This window comes from Gavialis gangeticus, unplaced genomic scaffold (assembly GCF_001723915.1).
Source record: "Gavialis gangeticus isolate Ggan-Ray unplaced genomic scaffold, GavGan_comp1, whole genome shotgun sequence".
Classification (NCBI taxonomy): Eukaryota; Metazoa; Chordata; order Crocodylia; family Gavialidae; genus Gavialis; species Gavialis gangeticus.
Window position 1 is genome coordinate 29859205 of NW_017729030.1, and position 19068 is coordinate 29878272.

Here is a 19068-nt window from a genome sequence, read left to right on the forward strand (position 1 = left end):
GAGGCTGAACAGGTTCAGGTCCCGTAGCCTCTCCTCATAGGGCCTGCCCTGCTGTCCCCTGATCATGCGAGTGGCCCTCCTCTGGACCCTCTCCATGCTGTCCACATCCCTCTTGAAGTGCGGCGCCCAGAACTGGACGCAGTACTCCAACTGTGGCCTGACCAGTGTCGCATAGAGGGGGAGGAACACCTCTTTGGACCTGCTCGAGATGCATCTGTGGATGCATGACAAGGTACGGTTGGCCTTCCTAACTGCCTCCCCACACTGCCAACCCATGTTCATCTTGGAGTCAATGATGACTCCAAGATCCTTTTCCACCTCCGTGCTGACAAGAGGGGAGTTCCCCAGCCTGTATGTATGGTGCTGGTTGTTCCTCCCCAGGTTAAATGTTAAATGTTTGGATTAAGGAGTTCAGGTTAAGGAGTTAGCCAGGGACAGATCACTTATGCATGTCAAAAAACTAAGTAAAATAAATAGCACCATTTATGGTATATTACAAATTATTTCACTTACAGCAGTACTTTGGAGGCCAAGCCATTGACCAGTACCCCACAATAGTCGGTGTTCTATACATAGAACAAAAAATGAAGTTCCCTCACTTAAAGAGTCTACAATCTAATTTAGGTAATATTCTACAAAAGTAAAAAGAGGTAAAAATCTAACTGAAACAATGCAAACAAGTGGTTTTATAAGGAATCTTGGGGGGAAAAAACTACTAAAATTAAATGTCCCCAACTAGGTAGACTGTAGTTCTGAAAGTTATTATGATTTTCCCTCTGTCCTACAAAAAGTTAACGGGAAAAAAGAGGAAAAACAGAACACAAGTGGTTCCATAGGCAAGAATAAGGTCAACACATTCCATCCAGTCTTAGATACGCTCCCTCAAGCCACACATCAATATCCAGATGTAACCACTTCTGTATATTACCAATCACTCTCCATTAGTGTTCTTAAAAACAACCCAAAAACTTATGTTACAGCCTGAGTCAACAAAAACCACAGTGCTTTGTGTGTGTGCACGCAAGCAAAAACATTTTTGTTCCTAACCTGTTAAGAGGGCAAATGAGGGCATTTGTTTCACTTTAAAAATGTTTGGATTAAGGAGTTCATCAAAAAGTGATAAAGAATGCTTGTAATTTAAACACCCACAAGCACTGAAGGTGCTAAAAGGATTCACTTGATATGATTACCCAGTAAATTAGTATCTGTATACATTAATAGGTTCGCAAATGTCAACTTTTTAATAAAAATAGCTGATTTTATCTGAGACACAGTCACAGTCCAGTAATTAATTTACAGCTGTATTTGTACCTCTAAAATTTCAAAATTCTACATTCTGCCATTTTGGCATAAAATTTGTCTTATAGCCATTTCATGAGGATTGTGTTTTTAATTGTCTAGCTCCATACAAATATTAATTCTCCCTACAAAAATTACAGCTCCTATAAAATCTTTTAAAATGAAACAGATTCATATCTCCCCACCTACCTGCAGACCACCCCCAGGAATCAGGATTCAGGTCACAAGATTCAGTAGCAGCTAATTTGCAACTGCAGATTTCTTTTGTCCTTTTAAATTAAAAAAATAGAGCATTCTCACTCAATTTTTAAATAAACATTAAAGCTACAACTGGATGGCAACTGTAGTATCCCTCCTAAATCCACATTTATAATCCAGGTATTTGAAAAAAAAAAAACAACCACCACCCCAATTAACTGGTAATTTACTCTCTCTATCAAAGCATAAGAGTCCAAGACTGCTTCACTTACATGCACACTGCATTTAACACAATAAACCTGAAAGATGTTTGAAATATTGTTAACATTTATACCACTGAGGAGATGAAAACAGAATTCAGTTCTGATCTGGAGCTAAGCATCAAGGCTCAGGTCATCTCTCATGCACATTATTCTTATGTTTGGCTTGCAGAATTCTTTATGACAGGTGATGAACAGTAAAACAACAAAAAAAGCTCAGCTTTCATATCTCATGCTTAGCTTGCCAGGCAAGGAGCACGGCAGGGGGAGCATAATTTTTATATGACAACTGAGCACATTTGATCTGAAAAAGAAAAAAAAGAAAAAAAAAAGATGGAACCATACAATGGCAGTGTTGAAGTAACAATATAGGCATAATGATCCAGGAAATACGCAGGAGGAAAAAAAATTTGTGGGCAATACCTTTTATCCTAACCACATAGTTGGTTCAATAAATGTAGACAACAAACTTTTAGGTAGCACAGTATTCTTCCTTAGGTCTCTGAGAGAGAAGCAGGCAGACACTTTTTGGACTTTTTGGAAGGAGTATTAATATTTCTATGGAGCTAGGCAATCAAAAACACAATTCTTTTGAAACAGCTACTGTGATAACCAAAAAGCTTGTTTAAGTCCATCCCAGCTATGTGGTAGTTCAATAAAGCATATCACCCATAAAAATCTCCTGGAACCATTTCTTTAAGTAACTATTCAAAGTAGAGCTCTCTTGCACCAACAGAATTATGGCCACAAAACCTCTCTACAAAAAAGAGAAGTTAAAGTGGAAGAAAATGAGTACTCCTTAGACCTTGACCACCCCAGAGTAACAATAATCAACAGGTACACCAAGGCACAAAACATGAGTAACATCAGCTGGACTACCACTGGCAGCCTTAAGAAATTTAAAGTCTCTATACCATATATGGGGTCCCCAGAAACTCACACAAGGACTAATTACAGACAGTCAAAAAGCCCAAGGCTGAAATGATTCAACTGTCACAGGTTACTCTAAACTGCATAGACTGAACCAATAAGCAAGTGAACAGACATTCACTTTTGAGTCCAGAAATGCAGCCACATACCTACAGTGGCTCAGGATAGATGCTGGGGGGTGCTAGAGCATGCCTCCCTGCTGGGCTGAAACAGACAAATTGGGCCAAGCCTAACCTGCCCACCCTGCGAGGTGCGGGCACTTGCAACGGAGGCACAAAACACCCTGGGATGCCAGATTACTGTGAGTTAACTTAAATCTGCAGGGGATCTGGGACAGAAGTTCTTCAATAAATCGATTTAACCTAAATCAGTTCAGTCTGATATTACATCCATCCAAGTTTATCTTAAACCAGTTTTGGCCATTTTGAAAGCGGTTTATGTGCACTGAACTTCTGTTGTGTTACAGATTTGAACTGGTTTCCAATCATTTATACGGGTTTGTGTGTAACTTCTCTCCCTAGCCAGGCTGTTCTACACTGCACGAGCTCAGCTGGTCTTAGTTCCTTCATATATCCAGTTTGCTAAGGTTACAAAATGCAAGATACAACACGGACGCTGTAAGCAGTGACAGTTCCTGGGTTTTGGTATCATGAAGTTTCTTTTTTGACTGCAACTGCATTATTATTCCCATTAACACAAAAGACAAGAATGAGCTTTGTGGCCACTTTTGGGAAGAGAAATGGTTAGGTAATGACATCGCAAGAAGTAAACAGCAAACTGTTTCATAAGCCTAGCAAAAATGCTCAAAGGCATCTGTCATGCAATGCAACTTAAAGGACTATTTCATTATCACAGAATCAAATACTACAGAGAGTCTATATCATAAATGTACTGTTAGTTGGAGTTTAAAGAACAGAAGAGAGGTGTAAACACTGCCACAGACAATCCGATTCCTAAACAAAGCTACTCTTAAAACAGCTAGTTTGTCAAGGGGAAAAGCTACATCCTCAGCTGATGCAAGCAAGCACGGATCAGATGATTTCAGTGGATCTATGCCCAATTGTACCAGCTGAGGATGAGGCCCAATTTCTTAGATATCTATAACATTTCAGGATGCAATAGACTTGAGTTCAATTTACATGACAATACAACTCTGAAGTTACCAAAGCAAAGAGACTCTTGTTGTTGCACCTCACAGGCATTAAAGAAACATTTGAATTTGCAAGACTTTCAAATGTAAAACAAAGTGATTAGTCCTATTCCCTCAGGAAAGGCCCTAAGCCACAGTGATTTGGATGCTGCATCCTTCCTGGAACCAATCAGATGTTATTGCAAGACGGGCCACTATTTAAACAAGGACATTTGTTCTTCCTCTCCTCATGACGCTATCTTATCATAGACCAAGTGTTTTATATCAGCATGCTGAAATTGTGTGTAATGTACAAGGATGTTCAAGATAAATTCTAAGAGTTACAAAGCAAATACTTCCTTTCACTGTAAACAATATGACTGAATCCACTTCTTGAAGAAATCAAGCTATATTTATATTCACCCTGTTGAAATGCTACAGGCAGCCATAGAAGGATAAGTTTATAATAAATTGCTATATTTGGAAACCCTTGTTGCTAAGCATCTTATAACATTCAGCACAGTTTATATCATTCATGTCCCTGCTACATAATTAACATTTCATATGTTTTCAAAAAAGTGCAGTGCTTATCTTTGTTGTTAATTTAAAACCATTATAAATTTTTTGGGAATTAATAAAAGGCTGTGCAGCCAATTAATTAGAGCAGCAGCCCAATCCCAAGGGAATACAAACACAGACATTATATGCAAGGATATGGCACAGCCTATCTTCTAAACAGTATGTCTGTTTGAGATAAAACACTTCAGCTGTTCATGCTAAAAGGTAGTCTACTAAACAACCTAGGATATGGAAAACCTCCTCCAGTCCCAAGAATATTGTCCTATTCAAAGGCCTAAACCTGTACCAAGTATCCTGCCAGTTTGGTACAGATGAATACAAGACCACGCAGGGCCCCACTAAAATCAGTTGGGGGCTTCTACCTGGGGTTCACTACAGGATTGGTGCCAAAGGCTTCATTCAAGGATCACTAAAGCTTATGCAGATCCTTCCACATTAACCAGTTCTCAGAGATGCGAACCACTTGTTAAAGAAGAATGCAATACAAACCTTTACCTGGTGCTTACAGAACAAACTGCTGAACAGCAACAGTGTTGTAAATAAGGAATCCTGGTTTCTCCATCCTAGCAGTTATAGACAACATAACCAAACAGTGATCTAGCATATTTGTTCTGAACAAAGCGAGACTAAGCAAATGACACTTCCCATGTTAGAAACTTGGGGCATTTTTCTTGGAATGTGCTCGGGTTGGGGCGGGGGGGAGGGAGTGAGAAAGGGCTCTTTAATTGCATTGGCTCTGAGAGGCATTCTAATTAAAATGTTGCAGCACCTCCAAAACGGCAGCGGGGCAATTTGACTAAAGCTCATCTAAGGAACATTAGTTGAGGCACCACCACCTCCATTCTGAAGCACAGAGACCTCGATACACAACACTCAGAGGCTGACTAGAGCAGGGTAATTAGCACACTCCAGCAGACTTGATTCACCGAGTCTGCTCCAACATGCTATAATTGTAGCACATTGGAGCAGGCTCCCAGAATGTCTACAGGCGTTCTTGGGTTCCATCTCTTGCTCTGCAAAAGTAACTGTATGCAATCTCTCTGTTACATTTTTTAAAAATAATAGACCAATACTGCCTCCAAAAGGAGAGATGCCAAGACTTTACTCAACAGGTAAAGGTATGAAGTACATGGAAGGTTGACACTAGTCACAGTATTGCCATCTTTCACAATTATAACATGAGGCTCAGGTCATGATATCCACTGTGTTTTCCATAAGCCAGAATCAAGACTGGTTTTTGAAAATGGAATCTGAAATTTCAAAACAATGTTCTCCCATGGATTAAAAAACATGTCCCTCATGTATCCTAAAAGTTCAAAAACCAGAACAATAAATAGATTCATAGCTGTTTGGATTGGAAGGGACCTCAGTAGATCTTCGGGTCCGATCCCCTGCCCTAGGCAGGAAAGAGAGGAAGGGTCAGATGACCCCAGCCAGGTACACGTCTAGCCTCCTCTTAAAGACACCCAGGGTAGGGGAGCGCACCACCTCCCTTGGAAGCCCACTCCAGATTCTGGCAACCCTTACCTTAAAGAAGTTCTTCCTGATGTCTAAAGAAGTACTATTAATAGACAGATGTACTCCCAACCTGTTAATGCTGAAATATTTCACGATTTTTAGAGTCTGATCCTCAATTTCTACATGTTGGCATTTGGTAAATAATACAGTCAGCAGAAGTCTATGAAAACCTGTCCTCCTCTTCCTCACTGCTTTTTGTGACCATCTTCAGGCTATTATAACAGTGTTTTACAGAAGGAGACACATAAATGTATTTCCAGGGACTCAAGAAGGATGGAATAGGACCACACACAGGTGCCTAATAAAATGGAATAGTATCTAGTCCAGGAGCAAGCAAAATATGGCCCACAGGCCGCATCCAGCCTGCCAGGCGATTTCATCCAACCTGGAGGCACCCACCAATTAACTGAACCCTGCCCAGCCTGTGCACTTCATTCCCACCCTCGTGCATGGGAGGACCCTGGCTGAGGCAGCACACGTAGCTTCCAGGCAGGGCTGCTGCTGCCACTGTTGCAGTCACCGAGGGACCTGCTCAGCTTCCCCAGCCTCCAGTGGCTCCTCCTCATGTACCTGCTGCAGCGCTGGCTCCAGGCAGCAGGTAGGGAAGCTGCAGCTGGGCTGGGGCATGAAGTGTGGGACTGGGGCTGGCAAGAGCAAGGTGCCCACACTTAGCCGGGTGGCAGGAATACAGAGCTCAGGTGGGCAGGGTGTGGGTGTGAGGAAGGGTGGGGAGGGTGTGGGGACCCCTGCCACACCACTCCCCTACCCCCATGACACACAGCTCCTACCGCTGTCAGCAGCAGCAGAAGGCCCTCAGGGTGCTTGTGGCCCGTGTAGGTGCAGCCAGCTGGTGGAGTGCAGTTCCAGCCAGTTCCAGGAGCTGCACATGGCGGCAAGGAGCAGAGTCAGGTCACTGGGCTCAAGTGCAGCTTCTGAGACTCACGCACCACTGAGGGGACACCCTGCACAATGGAGCCAGGGGCCTGGCCCTGCTCCCTGCCACAATTTTCAGGTCCCAGGACTTCACTGGGAAGCAGGGCTTCCCACCATGTCCGCAGAGTCCAATAAGCTGCACATGGCAGTAGGCAGCAAGGCCAGGCCACTAGCTCCATTGTGCAGGGCTTCTCCTGGTACTACACGAGTCTCAGCAGCTGCACATGAGCCCTGCATGACAGAGCCAGCCTGGCTCTGCTCCTTGCAACCACATGCAGTTCCCAGGCAACTGTGCCTGCATGGGTCACAAGCATCCCGAGGGCCCACTGCCTGCTGCTACTGCCGCCAGTGGCAGGAGCTGTGTACCGTGGAGAGGTTCCCACATACCCCCAACCCTCTCTCACACCCACCCTGCCCACACCCCAATACAGCATGGCCACAGCCAACATACTTCATTTTTTAGCTATTATTCAATCACCTTTATGTACACTGTGCAAACACACATAAATCAGGACAAAAAACAAAAATATTTTTTAAAATAAAATTAAAATGTTATAGTAGATGCTTGACTTTTAATATATGATTTGTTTTTTTTCTGGTTCCAAGCTTGTACAAGGAGAACCTCCAGTGGCAAGGGGAGGGACTTCCAGTGGCAAGGTCAGAGGATTAGGGGACGGGACTTCTGATCCCAAGATGATGACCAGGGGGCAGGGCACCTGTCAAGAGGCAGGGCTACCACTGCAGCCCTCGACAGCTCACCAAAACTCACGAAGCTGCCCTCCAGCTAAAATAATTGTCTACCCCTGATCCAGTTCATGGCCTTCTCCGGGCATCAAGGATGCCCTCGTCCTGATGAAAGGGAAAGGGGCTGCTTTTAGTCCACCATATGCAGAGCTGTCTGCATATTACGTATGGAGGGAGGAGACTGGGAACATACTAAGTGCATGTAGCATGAAGTCATCTCAGTGAAGTGAAGGTTCTTATGAAGGTTTTGGCAAGCCTCTAACAAGCTCTACTGAGCATGTACAGAGGCAACTTTCAAAAGCTGAATAATTCACAGATCTCAGTATATTTTTGTGTGGTGCATACAGAAAAAAGCACTACTCTGACCTATCAGATTTCAAATTCCTGTCCAAACACGAAAGTGCTACAGCTCAAAGAAAAAGCTGGAATATATTTTTAACGTTAGAAAATCTATTCTTCATCAGCCTAATTCTGAGGAATCGGTAGAGAGCAAGTATGGATCATTTCAGCCTGGAATGCTGAAATTAGGCAAAATTTTGAAAATTGGAAACAAGAATTTATAATAAAATGTCTTAAACTATCTACATGGTGAACTAACTGTCCCCAGTGATAGCATCCTCAAGCACACAAGAGGTGCTTGGGAAAGCTGCACCTATACCAGAAGCAGTGAAGCCACTGTTTAGCAAAGTTTGGGACAGGCTAAATAGCACTGCTGTGCTACAGCACCAATAAACGTGTCCCCGAAGTAACTGGCTTGAAATCACATTTCCAATTTAGGAGACACCCTAAATATAGCTTTAGACAACACTACCTATAGGTAGGGATCTACCAAAATCACAGCAAAATGCTTAAAACCGCTCAGTTTTTGCCTCCCGGCTGATCAGCAGCAACCAGTGGGGCTGCTGGGTCCCCTCTGCCAATCAGGGGGAAGGGGGGAGCACGGTGAAACAATCCAAATTATAGGAGCACACTGCACAGCACGCCATGATTTCTGTAGGTGCCGACTTACAGGCACCATTGTGGCACTGACCTATTGCAGCAGCACTGTAGTTACCATGTTATAGGCAGTGAGGTAACAAATACAGAGGGCCAGTGGCAAACATACAGAATTATACATATGAGCACAAGGTATTGTGCCATCAATTATTAGGCATGAAGAGCCCTTGAGAAATAGCCTAAATTTGTTGAAAACATACAAATATATTCAGATTAAAAGCACTCAGGGACAGGAACTGTTGTTCTGTAACATACAAGTAGAATGGCTAACAGACTAGGATGCCGACTGCTAACTCAAGTGAGAAAATAAGTCAAAAGAAATGATAATATTTTGTAATAAAAGGGAGTTTATATAGTAGTCAGAATTAAAGTCTTGTACAAGTTTACAATTTTCACGTTTACTTCTATTAAATGTATTGACTATAATAAAATCAATAGTAGCAGCTGCTTCTAAAATTTGTGGAAGAAGCTTTACAGAGAACTACTCAAATTATCTGTTCCTAAATAACCTTGAACTGAAATCAACAATCTTTGCTACAAATGCATGTGGTACTTTACACTGTAATACTGATAATATATCGTGTTTAATTCTGAACACATTACCAAAATAAGTTCATGACAAATTGGAGGGAGTTCAAGGGGAAAAAACACCCAAGGTTTTCATGAAGCACAAAGGACTTATTTATGAAGAAATATTAAAAGAGCTAAGGTATTTATAGCTTGGTCAAGCAATGAATGAGGAGGTAGGGACTATGAGAACAGTACAGATATTTGAAGAGTGAAAACATCAAGCAGGAAGAGTTAGTGGTTTACACAAGGATATACTGAAAAGATAATTAAAAGGGATAAAATGAAACAAGGAAAACTTAAGACTGAATATCAGAAAACACTTCTGCACAGAGAAACATATCAGCTTATAAATACTCTCTCCAGGGAAGCACTAGATGCCCAGTGCTTGGCATTTCAAGGTTATTTAGGAACAGATAATTTGAATTGTGCCAGAGGAACAACCTTGCACTGGTAAACCAGTGAACTATACGCATTACTAACGTTTAGGATTCTGTAATGGCATATGCTTGACAAGCTGCAGATAAAATAGTTAATTGTCTTTGTTTATAAGGCACATATTAAAAAAAATATTAAATTCTTCTCCAGAAAATAATGGTGTAAAAAAAAAAAAAAAAGCCCTCAAATAGGAGATTTAAATGTATTAATTTAAACTGTAAGCTAAAGTCATTTATTTTTTAATTCTGTCAGGAGGAAAAATACATCTAGCCTACTCTAAGCACAATTAAAAGGGCAGGGATGCATTTCCTCCAGCAGAGGTCACTCCAGGATAACAAATTATAAAAAACAGTCATTACAGAGTTAATGTTTATTTTTACAAAAAATACTGTTAAGTTGTTCTCTCCATGTCCTGCAGTTCTGAGGCACATATGACCATGACAACAGATACAGAAAGCAGCATGCTGGGCAAAATGTAACATAGTTATAGAGCAAGAAAAATTCCTGACCATCACTGATCTGCTGTGGGAATTTGGACAAGTCACTTAAGCCATTTCCCCTCTTGCCTTTTATCTGACTGGTCTATAAGCCATACGCCCTGCAGGAGAAATTAAAAAAAAAAAAAGCCTCTCAATGTGCATTTGTACAGTGCCTAGCATACTCAGTCCACAATCTTGGTTAGACTCTCAAAGCACTACAAACAGTAACAACACAGAGAGTCTACCCAATAAAATATGGTTGGTATTTACTTACACAGCATTTTACATCCACAAATGTAAAAAGCCTTCATAAAAGTGAGCAAACATTAGCATCCATTTATGGATAGGTAAATAAATGACTAAGGTAAAAGAACAAAGTTGAGAGTGCAAAAGTGAAACCTATGCTGAAACTCCAATGAAATTTGCATCCTAATGTCTTTAGTTAAATTGGAGACTTCAGTCCAATCTATTTCATATTTCTTATGTGAAGTTTGCAAAGCAGAAAAGATTCTTCAAAGAACAGAGAAGAAATGGTTACAGTTTGTTGTGCAGGAGAGGGGCACACACTAAAGAATGCTTGCTAATTCAGAACAGCTTAAAGTGTGAGCATAGCTAGCAAAGTTCCTCTTCAAAAAGACGCACGGGATCCATATTTCTCTCTCCATTTGCTCTGTACAAAAGTCTACAAATGACTATTTGAGAACCAGCCCCGCTAAATCCCTAATCTAACTATCAAACATTTGGTCTCAAATAGTCTGAGCAAGGTTCCAGCTGCTGACTAAAAAGCAAAGGTCTCCATAAACTATTACTAATCGTCCGACCCACCCAAGTTTCCTGTGTATTTTTGTTTAAATTACGTAAAATCCTTTGTGGAATTTGTTGCAAAACTTTACAAAAATAGGAAGGCAAAAAAAGACCTAATTGTTTTAGATCTTTCTGTCTGATGAACTGTGTCTCTACAATACCAATAGGTGGATTTGCAGAGTAAGGGAAATCATAAACTGAAGAGCAGTATCACATCCTAAGCAAGATGCAGAAACCTTACCTGCTTCCTTGCATAATGCTGCCAAGTCTGCTCCCACATATCCATGTGCACTGTCAGCCAGGTGCACCAACTCTGTTCCAGTCAGTAGATGAGGAACCTGATGAAGAAGCTTGCTCAGTATGTCTAGTCGGTCCTGTGCATTTGGAACTCCAATTTCTATCTCTTTATCAAAACGCCCAGGTCTCCGTAATGCGGGATCCAGTGCATGAGGACGGTTTGTGGCACCTAGCACCAAGAGCTGACCTTCACTATCCTCCTAAACAAGCCAAAGTAAAGAGAAAAAAGGATTAGAAAGTAAACCTTGAAATCCTACTAAATTTATTAAACACAATTCAACATTAACAACTATCTTCCTGATCTGAAACAGAAGGTCAATAAACCAATTTAACCTGAATCAGTTCAATCCATCCAGGTTCATCTTAAACCAGTTTCAGACATTTTGAAAGCAGTTTATATGCACTGAACTTCTGTTATGTTACCAATTTGAACCAGCTTACTATCATTTTTACTAGTTTATGTATCATTTTTACCGCCCTCTGGATAGCTAGTTAAAACCCGGACATAGTAGGGCTCACAGAAACCTGGTGGGATTCATCCCACAACTGGACAGTTAACATTAGGGGCTATAGACTATACAGGCAGGATAGAACAGGGAAGAAAGGCAGGAGTGTGGCACTCTAAGTCAAAGAGCAATACACATCCTCAACCAGCAGGATGGGGTCTGAGGGGCAGGCTGAAGTGCTCTGGGTCAGGATACAGGGGGGTCGTGGGGAAAGGGACGTAACGGTGAGGGTCTGCTACAGACCTCCCAACCAAGGGGAAGAGCTGGACCGCAAATTCTTGGGTCAGCTTGCAGAGGCACTTAAGGCAAGGGATGTAGTTGTCATGGGTGATCTAAATTACCCAGACATCTGCTGAGAGGAGCAGTTAGCCAGGTCAGACTGCTCATGAAAGTTCCTTGCTGAAATACGGGACCTCCACTTAACCCAGGAGGTGCACAGTCCCACCAGGGGGAATGCCCTGCTGGACCTGGTCCTGGTCCTGGTCCTGGTCCTGGTCCTGGCCACAGGCAATGGCCTGATGAGGGGACTCCAGGTCCTCGACCACCTGGGTGATGGTGATCATTGCTTGCTGGAATTCACAATCCAGTGCAGGGTGTCAAGGGCCTGAAGCAAGGCAGTAGCCCTTGACCTAAAGAGGGCCAACTTCAATGAGTTGAGATTAGTGGGAGAGGCACTGAGGTCCTGGAGAGTAGCAGAACTGGGTGCCCAAAATGAGTGGTCATTCCTTAAGGAGACGATACTCAGAGCCCAAGGGGTGACAATCCCAATGAGAAGCAAAGGGGGCAAGAGTGCCCAAAAGCCCCCCCGGCTCACCAAGGGCATTCGGGAATGGCCAATTGCCAAAAAGGAGGCGTACGCCCAGTGGAAGGTAGGGGCTATCACCAAAGAGGAGTATACCTCCACCACTCAGGGCTGTAGAGGAGCTGTTAGGAAAGCTAAGGTAGATACGGAACTAGGGCTAGCATCAAGGATAAAAAGTCCTTTTTAAAAATATATAGGGAGCATTAAGAAGGCACCGGGTAATGTGGGGCCCCTGCAAGATATGCTTGGCAATCTGGTGGTTGCACCAGAGGAGAAAGCAGACCTCTTTAACTATTTCTTTGCCTCCATTTTCTTGTGCAGGGACCGGGACTCCCCTACAGAGATTCAGGACAGACTCAGGAGAAACTCTGCCACGCCTAGGGTCAGGGAGGACAGAGTTAGGGAACTTCTGGAGGGGCTGGACATGTTCAAATCAGCAGGTCCAGATGCTCTCCACCCCAAGGTGTTGAGGGAATTGGCAGGGGTTATTGCAGGGCCCCCGGCATGGCTTTACAAGCACTCATGGTGCTCTGGCCAGGTGCCCGACGACTGGAAGAGAGCCAATGTGGTCCATCTTTAAAAAAGGGAAGAGGGAGGACCCAGGCAACTACAGGCCTGTTAGTCTTACTTCAACCCTGGGGAAGCTCTTTGAGAAGATTATCAAGGAGCACATCTGTGATGAGCCAGCAGCAGGGATGATGCTCAAAGGCAACCAGTATGGGTTCATTAGGAGCAGGTCATAGTTTCGTAGTTGGTCCTGTCAGACCAACCTGATTGCCTTCTACGATCAGGTCACAAAATCATTGGATGCAGGTGTCACAGTGGATGTAGTCTTTCTGAATTTCAGGAAGGCCTTTGACAATGTCTCCCACCCCATTCTCATCAAAAAGCTAGGCGACTGTGGCACTGATGCCTACACAGTCAGATGGATTGCAAATTGGCTAAGGGATCGTACTCAGAGAGGGTGGTGGACAGGTCATATTTGACCTGAAGGGAAGTGGGCAGTGGAGTCCCCCAGGGCTCGGCCCTTGGGCCCGCACTGTTCAATTTCTTTATTAGCGACTTGGATGACGGAGTGAAAAGCACCCTATTTAAATTCGCAGACGACACCAAGATTTGGGGTGAGGTGGACACGCTAGAAGGGAAGGACAGATTACAGCAGGACCTGGACATGTTACAGGGGTGGGCGAATGAATATAGGATGGGATTCAATACTGACAAGTGCAGGGTACTGCACTTAGGCAGTAGGAACCAGCAGCATACCTATAGGCTGGGGAACTCCCTTCTTGAAAGCACGGCGGCAGAAAGAGATCTTGGAGTCATTATTGACTCCAAGATGAACATGGGCCAACAATGCAAGGACACAGTCAGTAGGGCTAACCGTACCTTGTCGTGCATCCACAGATGCATCACAAGGAGGGCCAAGAAAGTGATCCTCCCCCTCTATGCAACACTGGTCAGGCCACAGCTGGAGTACTGCGTCCGGTTCTGGGCGCCACACTTCAGGAGGGATGTGGACAACATTGAGAGGGTCCAAAGGAGGGCCACTAGCATGATCCGGGGACAGCAGGGCAGACCCTACGAGGAGATGCTTTGGGACCTTAACCCATTCAGCCTTCGCAAGAGAAGGCTGAGGGGGGGACCTGGTGGCCGTCTATAAACTTACTAGGGGGGACCAGCGGGGATTGGGAGAGAACTTGTTCCCCCAAGCGCCTCCCGGAGTAACAAGGAATAACGGCCATAAGTTGTTAGAGAGTAGGTTTAAACTAGACATTAGAAAACGCTACTTCACAGTCAGGGCAGCTAGGATCTGGAACCAACTTCCAAGGGAAGTGGTGCTGGCTTCTACCTTGGGGGTCTTTAAGAGGAGGCTTGACGTTTACCTAGCTGGGGTCATTAGAGCCCAGTTTTCTCTCCTGCCCAGGGCAGGGGGTTGGACTAGATCTACAAGGTCGCTTCCGACCCTACATCTATGAATCTACGTGTAATTTCCATCCCTGGCCCCTATGAGCTTTCCACAACAATTTCACATAAAGTTGTCTCCTAGCTACAAAAAACACCACCACACAAAGCACTTTTCAACTCATTAGATCAGAAATTATCCAGCACAGGAGCTCCTGGGAAAGAGAATGAACTGATGGTAATAAGCTGAAGACAACATGGGGGGGACAACAGAGCCAAATGAAATTTCAGCTTTCTTCAAAAGAAAGTTGATATTTCTACATTGGCCTTTGACCCAAATCAGAACAAAGAGTTTAAATTGTTTTAAATAAATATAAAAACAATTACCATACATACTTGATTACAAGACAAGGTTTTTCTTGCCCATTTAACATACAGGAAAAAAACTCCTTGCCTTACAATCAAGTACAAGGTCGCAGGGGACTGCCTTGCTCCATCTCCCCCCTGCTGCTCCCCCACAACAGCTCCCCCCTACACCTGCCCCCAACAGCTCCCTCAACTACTTGTCCCTTTACTACCCCCACCATTTGCCCTAGTATATGCCCCCTGCCTGCCCCATTACTGCCCTCCTCGTTTTCTGCTTTATAAAAGACTACCTTGCTTTTGAAACACAAGTCTCAGCCTGTCCTGAACCAGACATCTGCAAACAAACTAACTGGCCTTCTCCTTGTAAGATTATGTGATGGACCAGTACATGTGAGGGTATTTGTTTAGACCAGAGGCAGGCAAAGTCTGGCCTGCCGGCTGGATCTGACCAGCTGTGGACTCCATTTCCCAGCAGCCCCCGCCCACGTGGCTGGGGTCAGTTTCCATGGAGACCCCAGCAGCAGCCATGCTGTGGTAGTGGGGCTGGGGTTTCTGTAAAGACCGGCCCCAGCAGCACTGACAGGCAGCAGCAGTGGTGCCAGCCTCTTCCTGGGGCAGGGAGGGGAGGCTGAGGGAAGACTGTGCTGTGGGTAGGAGCGAGGCGGGCTCAGCTGTCACTGCCTGTGCAGAGTGGGCAGCAGAAGCACCACTAGGAAGGTTGGCTACAGGGGCAGACTACAAGGAATTTTGGGATGGCTATAGCCCCCCCTGCTGCCAGGGTACGTGGTAGGGCAGAGAGCTCCTTCAGAACCAAGCTAGGATCTTGCGGCGATGACAGCATGATTCAGAGCCAGGGCACAGCCGCGATCTGCAGCCTGCATGCCCTGGAGAGGGGCATGCAGGAAGTGGATTGCAGCTCTGCCCCAGCTCCAGACCATGCTGTCACTGTTGCAAGGAGCCAGGGCAGAGCCATGTTCTGCTACCTGCATGTCCCTGCCCAGGGCATGCAGGGTACAGATTGCCGTTCTGCCCTGACTCTGGACCATGCTTGTCACCACTGCAAGATCCCAGCCTGGCTCCAGAGCAGCTCTGTGCCCTGCCAGCACTGCTGGGGCTGGTCTCCACAGAAACCCCAGCCTCGCACACCTGTTGCTGGGATCTCCATGGAAACTGGCCCCAACCACGCAAGCAGGAGCTGCTAGGAAATGGAGTCTGGCTGCCAGCCAGATCCGCCATTTTGCCCACCCCTGGTTTAGACCGATACACTGGGAAGGCAGGAGACAGTATGCTCTAGTAGAATAGTAAGGAACTGGACTGAAAGTCATAATATCTGTCTTTCTGCATAACACTGCCACTGTTCTACTGAACTACGCAGAAATGGGCAAGTGGAGTTTCACAAAGATGTGCCCTGGAAACAATCAATGTTTTCATTAATGACTTAGAAAAATAGTTTGCTAATGGCATTTGCTGTGCTACAAAACTGGGAGACATCATGAGCAGAGGATGGCCAGAAAATTATACAGGATGAGCCAACAGGATTAGAAATGGGATAAATTTTAATAGATAATTTTAATTGAAATGGGGTAAAATTTAATAGATAAACTGAAACTGGAACAGGTGCAGAGAAAACTGGTAAAAAATTAGGAAAGGAATAACCTATTTAACCTCGTCAAATGAAGGCCGATAGGGGACACGATTACTCTCTCGTGACATCAAGGAGAAAAGCACTGGAGTGGAAAACAAACTATTCAAGCAACAGGATAGCACTGACACAAGAATAAATAAGAATAAATAAACCTAAATAAAAGGTTAGGCTAAAATTTATAGCTGCTTACAGATGTAATCCCCCCTCCCACCAAAAAACTAGTGCTTTACTTTCATCTTGGTGCGCCCCCCACAACCAGCACAGTGCACGCCCAGAAGAGATATCATGTTCGTTTGACCCAGCTTACCCAACGTCTGTATATATTGCATGCTGCAGCAGGGCTTTTTGGTGCTTTTAACTGATAGTTGATTGTACCAGCTTTCAATAAAAGCACCAAAACGCCCCGCTGCAGTACTCCATCTATACGGACGCTGTGGAAACTAACACACTTCCTCCTCTGGTAAAGCGCTGTTTGGCTGGGGTTTTTTCACATCTGTCAGCACCCTATGAGACTATTTCTAGCCATCAGAGAAAGGAGAGTATATCACAGCCCTTCAACAGGAATTCTGGCATCAAAAATCCTAACTGATTAACAAAACTGAGCTTGATCACTTTACAAAACAGGTTATATAACATGTTTCTGAGAGAGGACAGGAAGTTGCTTCCAGTAGCATGTAAGAGTTCAGCATCTGGGTCTGAAAAAAAGATCATCACGTCTCGGTCTCTCCACCTCCCACCATCCCCCGCCAGTAAATCTCTGGACTATTACGCAAAAATATAATGGAAACTTGCAGGTAAACTCAAAAGAAAATACTGAAACACTCCTTCTAATGGAGCAAACAAAACAGAAAAAAGACAGACCTCACCTCCTGTGTCCCTGCTAATCAGACCAATAATTCTCAGCCAGGGTGCCGTGCCCTGAGGCCCTTTTTCAAGGGTTCTGTGGGGTGCCATGCAATGTTAGCAGTGCTAGAAGTGCAAACATGATTCACAAAATAATCCCAGAGATTTCAAACAGGAATCCACATTCTGACCTGCTGTGAACTTGAGTTCTTTGTGTAGCAGGGCACTAAGGTGCCTGCTGCTTTTGGGAGCAGTGAGAAAGGAGCCCATGTGCAGGTTGCTAGGGCAACTGGAGGGAGCCAGTGACCCACACCTGTTAGTGGTCAGCTGACCGGAAGGGGCAGGGCCTGGCTCCCACTTAAACCCCAGGGCTGAGGCCAGGCGGGCAGTTCCCAGCCAGCAGCCATGGGTGAAGGAGCTCTCCCAGAGCAAGCAGAGGGGAGAGGCCTGACTGCAGGCTCCAAGACTGAGGGAAGGATGGAGCACCCATGATGTGGCTGGAATAATGCTATAGCCGGGTGGCTAGGATTTATGTTATAGCCCACAGGCTTGTGTTTTGTTTGCTGTTTTTACTGGAGGTTTGGGTGAGGCTACTAGGGGTTGGAGGCCACGGAGCGCCCAGCAAGGCTTGGGGTGTGGTAAAGGGGTGGTTGGAGCCACACATAGCCCATAAGGTGCACCAAAACACCCATTACAGAACGGGGCTAGTGTACAGTAGGAAACCGTGTCCAGGAGGACAGAAAGGCAGCCTCCCTATTATACAATAACATCAAAGATGTGGCGGGGGAGACTTGAGGGTGCTTTGAGGCAAATTTGGTACAGTAAGGGGGCGCCAGGGGAGATCATGGCCACCCCTAGGATGCTGCCCTGTTACACTTTGCAACAGAAGAATTACTCTATAGTCAAAACTGCTCCTCAGTCAAAAAAATTAAAAAGAAAGAGCTGGCATATTTCAAGGGGAGCTTCCAGTCTACTGAGGGATGCCGCAAGTCTAAGAAGGTTGAGAACCACCAAATTAGACAGAAATAGACTTGGAATCAATATGTTCTATGTGCCTGAAGCAAACCTTACTTCAGCCAACAGATAAAGCCCCACAACTTCCATGGACTTTTAATTTGGCCTTGAAAGTTGAAGGTTAGCTTAATGCAGATTTTGAGACTTTAGGCCCTCTCTACACAATCCAGTTAAAATTTTCAAGAGCTTTTTAATCGCACAATTAAACTAAGACCAGCTACATATTCAAAGTATCTATCATGCCATAAAATGGTCCAAGCAGCTATAAAGTTAGACCTTGATAATGTCTACAGGCAGTCCTTGGGCATAAAACACAATTGGTTCCTGAAAACTGCGTCTTAAGTTGAAAAGTTGCAACTCGGAACCAATTTTCCCATAGAAACAATGTTATAAATGGGGGATTGGTTCCTGAACCAAGCCCTGATACCCTATTTTCACCAAAAATAACTCAGAATTTTGTACTCAGTCAATTATAGACAAGTACCATAGCTACATTAATGTATTTATATTGTAAATAGCAATCATACTGATTTGGAAGGACTTCTTTGAAGTGACTTTGCTGAACTTTATGAAGGGCTCTTGGCTGGAGTCTTCTCAAGAGTCCTGGCTGCAGGTCTTTCTGGGGTCTCGTCTGCTTTTTCAAAGAAAGCATCCAAGGAAGTTTGGACAGATGTTCTCTTCTTTTACTTGCAAGTTTCTCTGTAGCGGCTGTACATGTAGGATAGGCCCCTATTCACCGATGCACTGTGTTCAATGTTGGGGCCATGTTCCTCAAGCAGGGACATGGCAACTTCCAAATATTGAAATGCCTCAGCCAAC

At 44.4% G+C, this 19068-nt stretch overlaps 1 protein-coding gene across 1 annotated transcript in view; it reads right to left on the reverse strand.

The window, feature by feature from the left end:
• SPATA5 (spermatogenesis associated 5) overlaps window positions 1-19068 on the reverse strand; it is a 395498-nt gene that overhangs the window by 338324 nt on the left and 38106 nt on the right. Inside the window, exon 9 of the mRNA XM_019522055.1 lies at window positions 11116-11371. Coding sequence (XP_019377600.1) covers window positions 11116-11371 — 256 coding nt within the window. The remainder of the gene's footprint in view (window positions 1-11115; window positions 11372-19068) is intronic.